Here is a 14539-nt window from a genome sequence, read left to right as displayed (position 1 = left end):
TGAAAGGTATTTGCAAGAAGAGCACAAATATAATATCCAGATTGGCCCGAAAAATCTGAAAGGCCGTACCAACACCCCCAAATGGGACTTATTTCCTGACGTGACGGACATATTTACCGACCATAGCAATATACGGCTCCAATGAAAGGTATTTGAAAGAAGAGCACCAATATAATATCCACATTGGCCCAAAATATCTGAAAGGCCCTATCAACACCCCCAAACAGGACTTATTTCCTGACCTGACCGTATAGGGCTTAGATGAAATTAGAGAGGGAAAGAATGGGCAGCGGAGCTGGCCCTGTCCAGCTAGTATGTATTGGGTTGCCCAAAAAGTAATTGCAGATTTTTCATATAGTCGGCGTTGACAAATTTTTTCACAGCTTGTGACTCTGTAATTGCATTATTTCTTCTGTTAGTTATCAGCAGTTACTTTTAGCTTGCTTTAGAAAAAAAGTGTAAAAAAGTATATTTAATTAAAGTCCATTCTAAAATTTATTAAAAATGCATTTACTTTCTTTTAAAAAATCCGCAATTACTTTTTGGGCAACCATATATATAGATATCGCCCTAGAGCCACTGCAAGCGCATTTATTAACCAATCTTCCCAAAACTTTGTTCAACGGTTTTCTCGGCGACTTTTACAATATCTGTAAAGCTGGCTCGAAATCGGTTCAGATTTAGATATAGCATTCACATACACGTTCGTCCGATTTGCAGTAATAATGCAATATAATGGTTATTTGTTAACCGATTCTCTCAAAATTTGGCAAACAAGATTTTCTTGTGACCCTCTCCATTACGGATGAGTTTCATAAAAATCGGTTCAGATTTAGATATAGCTGCTATATATGTATTGGGTTGCCCAAAAAGTAATTGCGGATTTTTTAAAAGAAAGTAAACGCATTTTTAATAAAACTTAGAATGAACTTTAATCAAATATACTTTTTTTACACTTTTTTCTAAAGCAAGCTAAAAGTTACAGATGATAACTGACAGAAGAAAGAATGCAATTACAGAGTCCCAAGCTGTAAAAAAATTGTCAACGCCGACTATATGAAAAATCCGCAATTACTTTTTGGGCAATCCAATATATCGCTCGATTTTCACTTCTAGAGCCACTGCAAGCGCATTTATCGATCGATCTTCCCAAAACTTTGTACAGCGCCTTCCTTTTACAATATCTTTACAGTTTGCTCCAAATCGGTTCAGATTTAGATATAGCTCCCATGTATATGTTCGTCTGATTTTGAGAAATATTGTAATAAAGTGCTCATATGTTGACCGATTCTCTTGAAATTCGGCAGGAAGAATTTTTCTCTCTACTTTCGACATTACTGGTGAATTTGATAGAAATCAGTTCAGATTAAGATACGGCTGCCATATATGTATATCGCCCCTGTTCCTTAGTGGAATGTTCATGGGCAAAATTTGCATTTGCATATGTATATCGCCCGATTTTCACTTCTAGAACCACTGCAAGGGTATTCATTGACCAATCTTGCCAAAATTACGTATGTCGCTTTCCTCGATAACCATTACTTCGACATCGGTTCAGTATTAGATATAACTCCCGATTTTCTCAAAGTTTGGCAAAAAGGATTTTCTTTCTTATGTCTTTTAATATTACTGGTGAATTTCATAGTAGTCGGCTAAGATTTACCTATAGCTGCCATATATGTATTTCGCCCCATATTCACTTGTGCACAACTTTTTCCTCGATGCTTACAATATTGTTGAAGTTGAAGAAGTTTGTTTAAAAACATCGGTTCAGATATAGATGTAGCTCCCATAGGTTCGTCAGATTTTTGGATAATTTACAATAGCGTAGTAGATTTGTTATATCAAATACTTTGTCCCTAATTATATGGCCACCACTGTATATGCATCCTCTGGGATTAGTAGTCATGACTTCGATTGTTGTCTTTAAAACAATTGTTCACATTTATTAAAACGCTCTCATGTATGCTTTTTTCCAACAAATAGCTTAAAAAGTACATGTTGATCAAAACAATTATTACAAAAAAAAATTGCAATCCTAAAAAAGGTTTCATAAAAAAGTTCCCTTTGTTGAAGATAATTAAAAAAAAATTATGTAAACATATATTTCAAAAAATTAGCAGTGTTTATGTTTCTTTATATACCCTCCACTAAAGGATGGGGGTATACTAATTTCTCCTTTTGTTTGTAACTCCTCGAAATATTCGTCTAAGATCCCATAAATTATATATATTCTTGATCGTCATGACATTTTAAGTCGAACTAGCCATGTCTGTCCGCCCATCCGTCCGTCCGTCCGTCCGTCCGTCCGTCCGTCTGTCTGTCCGTCTGTCCGTCTGTCCGTCCGTCCGTCTGTCCGTCCGTCCGTCCATCCGTCTGTCTGTTGAAAGCACGCTAACTTTCGAAGGAGTAAAGCTAGCCGCTGGAAATTTTGCACAAATACTTCTTATCAGTGTAGGTCGGTTAGGATTGTAAATGGGCTATATCGGTGCACGTTTTGATATAGCGGCCATATAAACCGATCAGGGATCTTGACTTCTTGAGCCGCTAGAGGGCCCAATTCTCATTCGATTTGGCTGAAATTTTGCATGAGGTGTTTTATTGTGACTTCCAACAACTGTGCTGAGTATGGTTGAAATCGGTCCATAACCTGATATAGCTGTCATATAAACCGATCTGGGGTCTTGACTTCTTGAGCCACTAGAGGACGCAATTATTATCCGATTTGGCTGAAATATTGCACGACGACTTTTGTTATGACTTCCAACAACTGTATTAAGAATGGTTCAAATCGGTCCATAACCTGATATAGCTGCCATATAAACCTATCTGAGGTCTTGACTTCTTGAGCCACTAGAGGACGCAATTATTATCCGATTTGGCTGAAATATTGCATGACGTCTTTTGTTGTGACTTTCAACAACTGTGCTGAGTATGGTTCAAGTCAGGCCATAACCTGATATAGCTGCCATATAAACCGATCTGGTGTCTTGACTTCTTGAGCCACTAGAGGACGCAATTATTACCCGATTTGGCTGAAATATTGAATTAGGTATTTTATTATGACTTCCAACAACTGTGCTGAGTTCATAACCTGATATAACTGCCCTATATACCAATCAGGGGTCTTGACTTCTTGAGCCACTAGAGGGCGCAATTCCTATCCGATTTGGCTGAAATATTGCATGAGGTGTTTTGTTACGATTTCCAACAACTGTATTAAGAATGGCTCAAATCGGTCCATAACCTGATATAGCTGTCATATAAACCGATCTGGGGTCTTGACTTCTTGAGCATCTAGAACACGCAATTATTATCCGATTTAGCTGAAATTGTGCATGAGGTGGTTTGTTATAACTTTCAACAAATGTGCTAAGAATAGTTCAAATCGGTCCATAACCTGATATAGCTGCCATATAAACCGATCTGGGGTCTTGACTTCTTGAGCCTCTAAAGGGCGCAAGTATTACCCGATTTGGCTGAAATTTTGTACAACGGTTTCTCTCATTACCTTTAACATACGTGTTGAAAATAGCATGAATTGGTTTAAAGCCTAATGCAGCTCCCCTATAAACAGTATAAACCCTATTTTACTTCTTCAGCCCCTAAAGTGCGCAATTTTTACTAGATTTGGCTGAAAATTTACACAATGACTTCTACTATGCTCTCCAATATTCAGTTCAATTATGATCCGAAATGAACCATAACTTGTTCCCATAACATAGCAATTCTTTTCTTTTATCGTTTGTGTGCATAAAAAGAGATACCGTGGCAAGAGCTCGACAAATGCGATCCATGGTGGAGGGTATATAAGATTCGGCCCGGCCGAACTTGGCACGCTTTTACTTGTTATTTATTTTAAATTTTCAACAACAAAAATGTATTTTATCAGAATTTTTCCTGTGTGACAAATGAATGGGAAATAATTGAATGGGCAAATGAACAGCTATCAGCATGTTAATCTAATATTTAAAGGAGAAAAAAGTCTATAAGCCTGCTAAATCGTTATACAAAAAATTAAATTTCGCTTAAAATCAATATTTGTCATTGGGAGTGAACATTTGGCTGGAAGTGTGATGCTGGTATAAGGTTATACGTTTTATAGAGCTAAAGCTCACATAGCTCATTTTTATGGAAAGTATGCATTCCCGCTGCTACTTAATGGCAAAATGCACACTGGTTAAGTTATTGAACGGGCCAAATCGGACTATATTTGGATATAGCTGCTATATAGGCCGATCTGGGGTAAAGGGTCTAATGCCAATAAATGATTTATTTTTAATCCGATTTCGCTGAAATTTAAAACAGTGGGTTATTTTAGGCCTCACGAACATCTGACCTAAGTATGGTACAGATAGGACTATATTTAGATATAGCTGCCATATAGACCGATCTCCCGATAAGGGGTCTGAAGGCCATAAAAGCTAAATTTTTTATTCGATTTCACTGAAATTTGGAATAGTGTGCAGTTTTAAGCCTCTCAATATTCGACTTATATATGTTCCCGATCGGACCATATTTGGTTATAGCTGCCATATAGACCGATCTGCCGATAAAGGGTGTAATGCCCATAAATGTTTTATTTTTTATCCCATTTTGCTGAAATTTGAAACAGTTGGTTATCAGCCTTCCGATATCTGACCTTAGTATGGTTCAGATCGGATTATATTTAGATATAGCTGCCATATAGACCGATCTGCCGATAAAGGGTCTGAAGTCCATAAAAGCTCTATTTATTACCCGATTTTGTTGAAATTTGAAAAAGTGAGCAGTTTTGCGCCTCCCAACATAAGACCCAAATATGGTTCAGATCGGACCATATTTGAATATAGCTGCCATATAGACCGATTTCCCGATAAGGGATCTGAAGGCCATAAAAGCTTTATTTTTTGACCGATTTCACTGAAATTTGAAACAGTGCGCAGTTTTAAGCCTTTCAACATTCGCCCTAAATATGGTTCAGATCGGACCATATTTGGATATAGCTGCCATATAGACCGATCTGCCGATAAAAGGTGTAATGCCCATAAATGTTTTATTTTTTCTACAATTTTGATGAAATTTGAAACATTTGGTTATTTTCAGCCTCTCGATATCTGAACTAAATATGGTTCATATCGGACTATATTTACATATAGCTGCCATATAGACCGATCTCCAGATAAACGATCTGAAGCCCATAAAAGCCCATATTTTTAACCGATTTCGCTGAAATATGAAACATTGAGTAGTTTTAGGTCCCCCAACGTCCCTCCCAAATATGGTTTGCATCGAACAATATTTAGATAGAGCCTCCATACAGATCTGCGATCTGCCGATTGAGGGTATGAAGCTCATAAAAGCTTTATTTTTTAAGCGATTTCGCAAAAACTTGAAATATGTTGAAATTTGAAACAGTTAGTTTTTTTGAGCCTCACGATGTCCGACCTTAATTTGCTTCAGTTACCCAATTTTTACCGGATTGTGACGAAATGGGATTTATATATATATATTTCTTAATCAACCTCACCTAATGATATAATTAACAATCTCTTCATTACTCTTCCGCGTGTTGTCTTTGTAACACCTAATCTAGTCGTTTGGCTAATAAACATTAAAGGTGCGAAAAATGTTTTAATTTCACGCTAATTTCACATTCCTAAGCATACAGCAAAAGCCATTAAAGATTTCCCTGGACCCAAAAGGAAACCAAAAACGAGTAACAAGAAAAAAAAAACCAAAAAAATACCCAAATATCACGAAAGCCCACCAGAAAATCTGAGTGGGAAAAAACCCACAAAAATAAACATAAAAATAACAATTTCTTTAATTAGGCAGGGCTATAGCTTTTCTGGTGGCTTAAGGCATTGTAAAGCTTCGTTCTACCTTAAACGCATCCGTGTTGAAAAAAGAAAAAAAACACATCATAAGCACACACACACATACACATTGAAGAGACAGCGTTAAGCCATTGGCAATACTTGGCTTTACAAATGGCCTATAAATATATAAAGTCATAAATTTTTATTTGATAATATTTTATTTTCATGTTAACAACCAAACATCCGCCACATAATATGGCTCATTTATTTTAGTGTTAGTCAGCAGGGCCACCCTAAAACCGTGACCATCAACAGAGAATCATACAGTGGCCATTACCACATTGCCATTTGAGGACCCATGGTCTAAACAACCTATCGCTACACAAAAAAAAGGAGATGCATAAAGATTTTAAGAAAATCTAAGGGATCTAAGAACAGGGTTGCCATTGTAAAATTATAATTTGGTTCAAAAAGTTGCCAAAGGAAAATGTTGGTACTTGCATTTCGATCAAACGTTGTGTCTTATTTTATGGAGATTTCAATTTATTATGAATGTTGTGGTGAAAATTGAGATTTTTGGTTGTTCAAGAAGTCAAACCAGAGGATCGGTTTATATGTGGTCTATATCAGTTTATTAACCGATTAAAATCATACTTTGCATGGATGTTGGAAGTCATAACGGAAGTGTGTGGTCAAGTTTCAGCCATATCAGGTAAAAATTGAGGTTTTTATGGGTTCAAGAAGTCAAATCAGGGTATCGGTTTACATTGGGGCTATATCAATTGAAAGACCGATTCGGACCGTTCTTAGCACGGTATTTTAGAAGTCACAGTATAGGCCTTTGTACCAATTTTTAGCCAACTCAGTTGAAAATTGAGGCTCCTTGGCGTTCAAGAAGTCAAATCAGGGTATCGGTTTTTATTGGTGCTATATCAGTTTAAAGACCGATTCGGTCGTACTTTGCACTAATATGAGAAGTCAGAACAGAAGCCTTTGTGCCAAGTTTCTGCCAAATCAGGTGAAAATTGGGGCTTTTAAGGGTTCAAGTCAAGTCAAATCCGGGGATATATGGGGGCTATATCAGTTTATTAACCTATTAAAATCATACTAAGCACGGATGGTGGATGTCATAACGGAAGTATGCGGGCTAAGTTTTAGCCAAATCAGGTGAAAATTGAGGCTCAAAGTCAAATTCGGAGATCGATTAATATGGGGGCTATACCAGATTGTTAACCGATTAAAGTCATACTTAGCTTTGACTGTGTGGCAGTTTTCAGCCAAGTCAGGGGAAAATAGAGACTTTTAGGCGTTCAAGAATCAAATCAGTTGATCGGTTTATATAGGGGCTACATCAGTTTATAGACCGATTCGGATCATACACAGCATGGATTTTGGGAATAATAAAGCAAGTTTTTAAGCCAATTTTGATTAAAATTGAGTCTTCTATTGGCTCAAAAGTCAAATTCGTGAATCGGTATCTGGGGGTTTATAGACCGATTCAAATTATACTTGGTATGGATCTTGGAAGTAATTACAGAAGTCTTCGTGCCAATTTTAAGCAAAATCGAAATCGAAAAGTGAGGCTTCTATGGGCTCAAGATATCTAAACCGAGGATCAGTTTATATGGCCCATTGACATCCCCAACAATCGATTTCCGGCCCATAACGGAGTAAGGGGAAATGAAAGGGCAGACGATTTGGCGGTAAAATCCAGAGGACTGTCGTCAATAAACTTGATTAACCCGAAGCCTTTTGGGTCAACGGAGTCCGAGTTGAGGGCGTGGGCAAAGAATGTGCATGTAACACTGTGAAACAGCGAAACAATCGGTAGGACGGCGAAAATCCTAAGGGGTGATCTAGATCGTGAGAAGACGAGGCTATTACTGAAAGAAAGTAAAAAGGACATCAGTATAGCTTTTGGTATCACAACGGGACACATAGGACTACGCTAACCTATGCAAAATCGATGCGGCAAGTGATAGGATGTGTAGGGCATGCAGGTCCGACGATGAGACGTTGGAGCATGTCCTATCTCATTGCCCGGTTTTTGCGGCTAAAAGACACCGGTACTTAGGCGGGGACAAATTACCAGACATGAACCAACTTAGGGGCGTGGTATTGAAAACAATTAAGGATTTTGTAAGTAGCTCTGAATTCCTTACTTAGATTTTCTTTTTCGATGCCACTTTTTTAGTATTTAGAGGGCACAAAAAACCGATTACTTTGGTGTATGTCCAAAATGGCATGGGGCGGATTAATATCCGCACAGTCTTTTCTACCTAACCTAACCTTACCTATCTAAAAACAAGTAAAAAGGAGTTAAGTTCGGCCGGCCGAACATTGGATACCCACCAGCTCGGGTATAAATGTAAACCACCGGTGAAAAATGCATAATTTATGAACCCATAGCTGCTTTATCAAAAAATGGTACGATTTGGAGCAAATTCGGCACGGACATTGAGTGGTCTAATAAGTACAGGTCATTGTTCAACTTTGTACAACTAAACATTGGTCTTTTGGTAGCTATATCTAAATATAGCCCGACCTGAATTATATACGACACGGATGTCGAAAAGCCTAACATAGGTCACAGTGTCCAATTTTTTTTATGGGCCCAAGACCTTAAATCGAGAGATCGGTCTATATGGCATATATATCTAAATCTGAACCGATTTGGACCAAATTAAAGAGGGATGCCTAACACAACTCATTGTCACAAATTTAGGCGAAATCGGACAATAAACGCGTAATATATGGGCCAAAGACCTGAAATCGAGAGTTTGGTCTATATGGAAGCTATATTCAAATCTGGACCGATCTGAGCAAATTTAAAGATGGGCCTAACACAACTCACTGTTCCAAATTTCGGTGACATCGGACAATAAATTTGCCTTTTATGGCACCAAAACCATAAAACAAGAGATCGGTCTATATGGCAGCTATATCCATATCTGAACCGCTCTGGGCCAAATTAAAGAAGTTTGTCGAGGGTCTTAACACAACTCTCAGTCCCAAATTTCGGCGAATTTGGACAATAAATTCGCCTTTTATGGGTCCAAGACCTTAAATCGCGAAATCGGTCTTTTTGGCACCTCGCAGCCCTGCTCTTCCTAGAAAAATGTATCAAAAATAGCTCTTTTCCAAAATCATGATTTGCAGAAAACTATGAATTTTTGCCATCAAATTAAATTATAACAAAAATATTGAAAATTGGCAACCCTGTTTTTAACAAAGCGATTGAACATTTGGTAGTGGGGGCCATAGGCCTCAACTAATTTTTCCAGGCTTTATCATTTCTGATTATGTTTCTCAATGATAGAATATCACAATACTTTGGCTTAGTAATTGTCCTACCCGCCACCAACATTGTTCTCTCTCTCTCTCTCTCTCTCCCTATTGGCTTTACTGCAAATCTTTGGGAAACAATTTATATAAATATAAAAATTCATTGGCCATTTGGTTGATGATAAAGGCAATAAAATTAATATGGATAACTTTTTGGTCTGGGTAATGGGGGACTTTGTGGTTGATTGTCTCACGGTTGCTTGTTTGCACTCAGAGGCTATCAGTAAGGAAGGACCATTGACCAAGTCTCTCCCCAGCCCCCAATTTTCTGTACAGAAATGTATGCTTGTTAAAGCATATGTTTTTATCAATGCCTTTTATTATGGATTTCTTTTGTTCAATAGATTTTTTTCTTTGTCACATAGCCTTAAGGCGTAAAAATACTTTACGATTAATCAATGCATACATTTAGGCAAAAGAGATTTTTTTTTGTATTTTCCCTATTTGAGGGGGTTAGAGGGAACGAAAAAAATATATATTGTAGCTATATTGGTTGTACTTTGAGTGCTTTTTCTATTTAAAGCTCTTTGGGATTGTTAATGCTTTATAGCCTAAAAGTATGCTAAATGTTTTATGGGCTTACATCATCATTGCCACAGCGTTTGTCAATGCTACCAATTTTGCAAATAAACCAAATACTCTAAGTATTTATGTAAATCTGTGCTACATGCAAATAAAGCCCCGAGAGAGGGAGGTAGGGAGATAGATGGAAAGCCTTAACAAATAAAAATAAAAAAAATCTAAGTGATATGTCGAGTAAAACAACAACAACGAAAAAAAAAACATAAATGAAAAATAGTAATAAAATATAAAACTTTGGCGATCAAATCCGCCATGGGCTATAAATTTGTAAAGTAATTCGAATTCATAAAATCAGCAATACGCGATAAACTTTAAAGCTCTCTGGGAGGCCATGATGAAAGTGACAAAGCCATTGAAAGGTTTTATTTTTTATCTTCCATGGGATACATGAATAGCGGCTGAGGTCAGGGAGAAGAATGAATTGTTTTGGAATAATTTAAGGGACTATCAGAGAACACTTACCTGACCCAAATTGGTAAAACCATATTTGTCAGCTATGATATCGGCCATGTCGGGACCAGCTGGTATATGTACGGCAAACTCGTTCGTATACAAAGGTCGGCGGGGTAAACTATGAGTGCCACGGAAGCTATCCAATAGATCATCATGTTGTTGTTGTGTTGGATGTTGCAAATCTTGATTTTGTTGGCGTTGCTGCTTATTTTCATTATTGATAATTTGTGAGAAGGCATCGTTATAATCGTTGAGGATTATCTTGACAGCAGCATTGGTGGCATTCACATTTTTGTGGCTTATATACAGGTCATTGTCACTGTTGGTTGTGGGGTTGGTGGTGGTGGTGGTGGATATGTGATCCTGGATGCTGGGGCTGGGGCTGTGATAATTATTGCTACTATTTACATGTTGACTAATTGCTGTTTCTATTGCTCCGGCGGATGAGGTGGCATTTTTGGTGGTCAGTATCCTTGATGGTTTACCCTCGTTTAAGGGCAACACATTACTCTGGCTATGATGGTGATGGTGTTGCTGCTGGCTAGGCACAGCCAATACACTAGGCACTATCACAAGCATCACTAGGATATATTTATACAGTTGTGTGCATGTTGACAAGGAGAACGACGACCCTAATGGGTGCTGGTGCTTGGTTTGTGGTCTAGGGTGATGTGAATGCATTTTGCCAAAATTGAATAGATTCCATATCACTGGTTTCGTTGGGCTACTGTTACTGTTGCAGCTACTGGTACTAAGGTTGGTGCTATCGATGCTTTCCAAATCATTATCATCATCATCATCATCGTCAGCCTTCCGCCCCCGGGGTCGCTGACGCCATTTTTGAGTTTGATGGAAATTTGATGTTGTTATCGATGTTGTTGGCTGCTCATCCGTTATCTTGACTTCCGGGCAGGTAGTGCAATCATCATACGATTTACGACAGCATTTTCTCAATGTTGCCAATGTGATGGTGGTGGTTTCATGATCATCATTTGGGGGACACCAACTAGTGGCCCTCTTTTGATGTTCCGGTGTGCAACTCTTCGGCAATGATGATGGTTTGCCAGTTTTGAAGTTCACATTTGTAGATGCATTCAACAGCATATCCGTTTCCTGTTGCCAAATGTGTTTGTCATTGGTGGAAATGCTGTTGCTGCTCTTGACTCCACACTGTGATGATATTGAATTGTCACATTCATCATCGTTATTTGGATTGTGATATAAATTCATAGTTGAATAGATTTCTGGGTTAGATAATGGTTATGGCCCTGTGGGGTATAAATCTTGAAGACAAGTAACGTAGCCGTAGTGCCGTCGCAAAAGGGGTTACAATTTTGCCAAAATATACACACACACACACACACACACAAATAGGAAATGGCCTAGGATATTGTGTGGAGATCACTTTTCGATGTTTTTCGAGGCTGTGGGGTGTTGGGGTGTTGGGGGGGTAGCCAGAGTTACAATTTCTAATCAGAATTCAATAAATTTTGATTATATTTCATGTGCATGAATTTTGATGTTGTTATTGTTATTATTTCGTTATTGATGTTCACTGAAGTTGAAGATGCTGTGGTTTCTGTTGTTGTTGTTGTTTGAAGTATTAACTCAGACTTTTGCGACCACATGCGTACGGTTTTATATATCAACGGTTTCCTATGAAAGTAATGATGTTTACAATTGAGATATCTTAGTGCAGATTTTGATTTGAAGAGTTGTAGTAGTTAAACAGTCATTATGCTGAAAAGAAAGCGAAGGAAAGGAGATATAAGTACATGTTTAAATCGAAGACTACACAGGACAATATTAAAATAAATTATTTTAAAAATATTTTAATACAAATTTTTATTAAAATTTTGAGGAACATTTTTCTCTATAGGCAAAATTTTAGTGATTTCTTATGACAGAATTTGACGGAACCCTAGTACTGCCATCTGGAACATCTTGCAACACGGAAGGATCAAAGCAAGAGAATAAAGTGGACCTGGGATCTACATTGAGAAAATACGCCCTAAGATCAGTTTTAGTCCGCCTAACCGTAATACGGTCCTGCAGGCGGAGATCCGGGCGATCACGGAATGCGTGAGGTGGTGTGATGTAAATGCGAGGACGTCGAGTGTGAAAATCTTTATGGACAGTAAACTGACCATTAGGGCAATAACAATTCTCTTCTTACACAGTCTTGAAGTGTAAGAAGATGATTAAAGCCTTCTCAGAGAATGGCACGATCCGCATCGTTTGGATGCCGTTCCATTGCAGAGTAAGGGGAATGGAAAATCAGGCATTGAAGGCTGCGTAACAGCAAACCAGTCAGTAGGACGACGAAAATTCTATGGGGTGATGCGGATCGTGAGAGGACGAGGCTTATACTGCAAGGAAGTAAGAAGGAGGTCAGTATAGCTTTTGGTGTCATAACAGGAGACATAGGACTACGAGTTCACTTATGCGAAATCGGTGCGGCAAGTGATAGCATGTGTAGGTCATGCGTGGTAGATGATGAGACGTTGGAGCATTTCCCATGTCATTGCACTGCTTTCGCGTCTAACAGACACCGCCACTTAGGTGATGACACAATACAGATATAAACCGACTAAGGAGTTGGTATGGAAAACAATTAGCGATTTTGTAAGCGAGACGGAATTCCTGGCATATATATTCTCTTTCGAGATTACTTTTTAGTATTTAGAGAGCACAACAAGCCGATTACTGGCTTAGGTGTATGACCGTAGTGGCTTGGGCGGATTTATATCCGCATTTTCTTTTCAACCCAACCTAACCATTGAATTTTTTTATCCGAAGGGTAGACAGACGGACAAACCGACGGTTAGGTTAGGCATAAGTGGCAGTCGGCTGTCTTGGGCGACTTGGGCGGCATTTATATCCGCATCTTCTTTTCAACCTAACCTAACCATTGAATTTTTTTGACAGAAGGGTGGACAGACAGACAAACGGACGGTTAGGTTAGGTATAAGTGGCAGTCGGCTGTCGGACTCACTTAGACGTTTTCGTCCATTGTGATAAAACAAAAACAGAAGAAGGAAGATACCTTCTGGTTTCCACCGTTGAACCATCCAGATCGCTTTAAAAGGCCCAAATATCTTCCAATCGTTCATATCCGTTTCACAGGCAGGTTCCCAAAGAAATGAAAACCTAAAGTGGAACACCTTCTGACTGCAGAAGGTGTTCTATAGACTCTTCTTCTTGGATGTCCTCACAGCTTCTGCAAAAGTCGTTGCTGGCAACCTTCAGTCTGTCAGCATGTTTTCCGATTAGACAGTGACCTTTCATGACGGACACAATGGCTGAGACACGTATGTTCTAGCCAATGACAGCAAAGCGGTAGACCTATTCCAGTCTAGATTAGGCCACATAGTTTTAGAACCTCTTTGTGAACATCTAACATTCGTTGTCCTTCCGGCCTGGTCTTGAAATCTTAGCTTACATGTCGATAGAGGCATACCTACAGATTCCAGCTCCCCTAAAGTGTGTAAGGCAGTTCCTAGTCTCACAAGCTCGTACGCTTTATAAATCTCTGGGATATCTCTGTGGCCTGGCACCCAGAACAGGTTAATGTTGAATTATTAAACCATCTTGTTGAGAGATCTACGACAGTCGAGGTGGAGTTTTTGTGCTCAGAAATAGGCTTTCAAGTGTTTTAATGGCTGCCTGGCTATCTGAGAAGATATTTATGCGAATCGCCGTAATGACATTATATCTTAGCCAGTCCACCACTTCCTTAATTGCAAGAATCTCCGTTGGATACATACTGCAGCGGTCGGGCAACCTTATCGATATGACCAGTTCTAGATGTTTAGAGTACACCCCACAGCCCACCTGTTCGTCTAGTCTATGTACCTTATGTTACCAGGAATTTCGTTGTTCCAATCGGTTCTATCAGAAATAGTGGTACAGTACTTATTGTCAAAAAGCGATTCAGGTAGGGTGTAATCCACACTGCCTTGAACATCGGATATTGTATCAAGAATAACACAGTGTACGTAGCCGCCACATGACCAAAAAAGAAAGCTCACTTAGCCTCACGGCAGTGGTCGCAGCAATCTGTCTAGCCACAATGTTCAGGGGCATTAGATGTGGCATTAAATTCTACGCATCAGATGATGTCTGGCTTGTGAGGCACTATTGAATAGTAGGTGGGCGTTGGAAGCAACGTCCACCAAATCACAACACCATATAGCATTATAGGATCTCGAATCCGTCTGTCTGTCGAAAGCACGCTAACTTTCGAACGAGTAAAGCTAGCCGCTTGAAATTTTGCACAAATACTTCTTATAAGTGTAGGTCGATTGGGATTGTAAATGGGCCATATCGGTTCATGTTTTGATATAGCTGCCATATAA

The 14539-nt window shown here is 38.8% G+C and overlaps 1 protein-coding gene across 5 annotated transcripts in view; it reads right to left on the bottom strand.

Annotated features, from left to right (window-relative positions):
* Positions 1 to 14539, bottom strand: part of LOC106090602 (furin-like protease 2) — a 902413-nt gene that overhangs the window by 263241 nt on the left and 624633 nt on the right. For all 5 annotated transcript variants that reach the window (XM_059366328.1, XM_059366325.1, XM_059366324.1 and 2 more), the window contains exon 3: positions 10191 to 11921. In XM_059366328.1, coding sequence (XP_059222311.1) covers positions 10191 to 11411 — 1221 coding nt within the window. In that variant the 5' untranslated portion in view covers positions 11412 to 11921. The remainder of the gene's footprint in view (positions 1 to 10190; positions 11922 to 14539) is intronic.

The sequence above is a fragment of the Stomoxys calcitrans genome, chromosome 4 (genome assembly GCF_963082655.1).
Source record: "Stomoxys calcitrans chromosome 4, idStoCalc2.1, whole genome shotgun sequence".
Classification (NCBI taxonomy): Eukaryota; Metazoa; Arthropoda; class Insecta; order Diptera; family Muscidae; genus Stomoxys; species Stomoxys calcitrans.
This window is presented reverse-complemented; position numbering and strand designations above follow the sequence as displayed.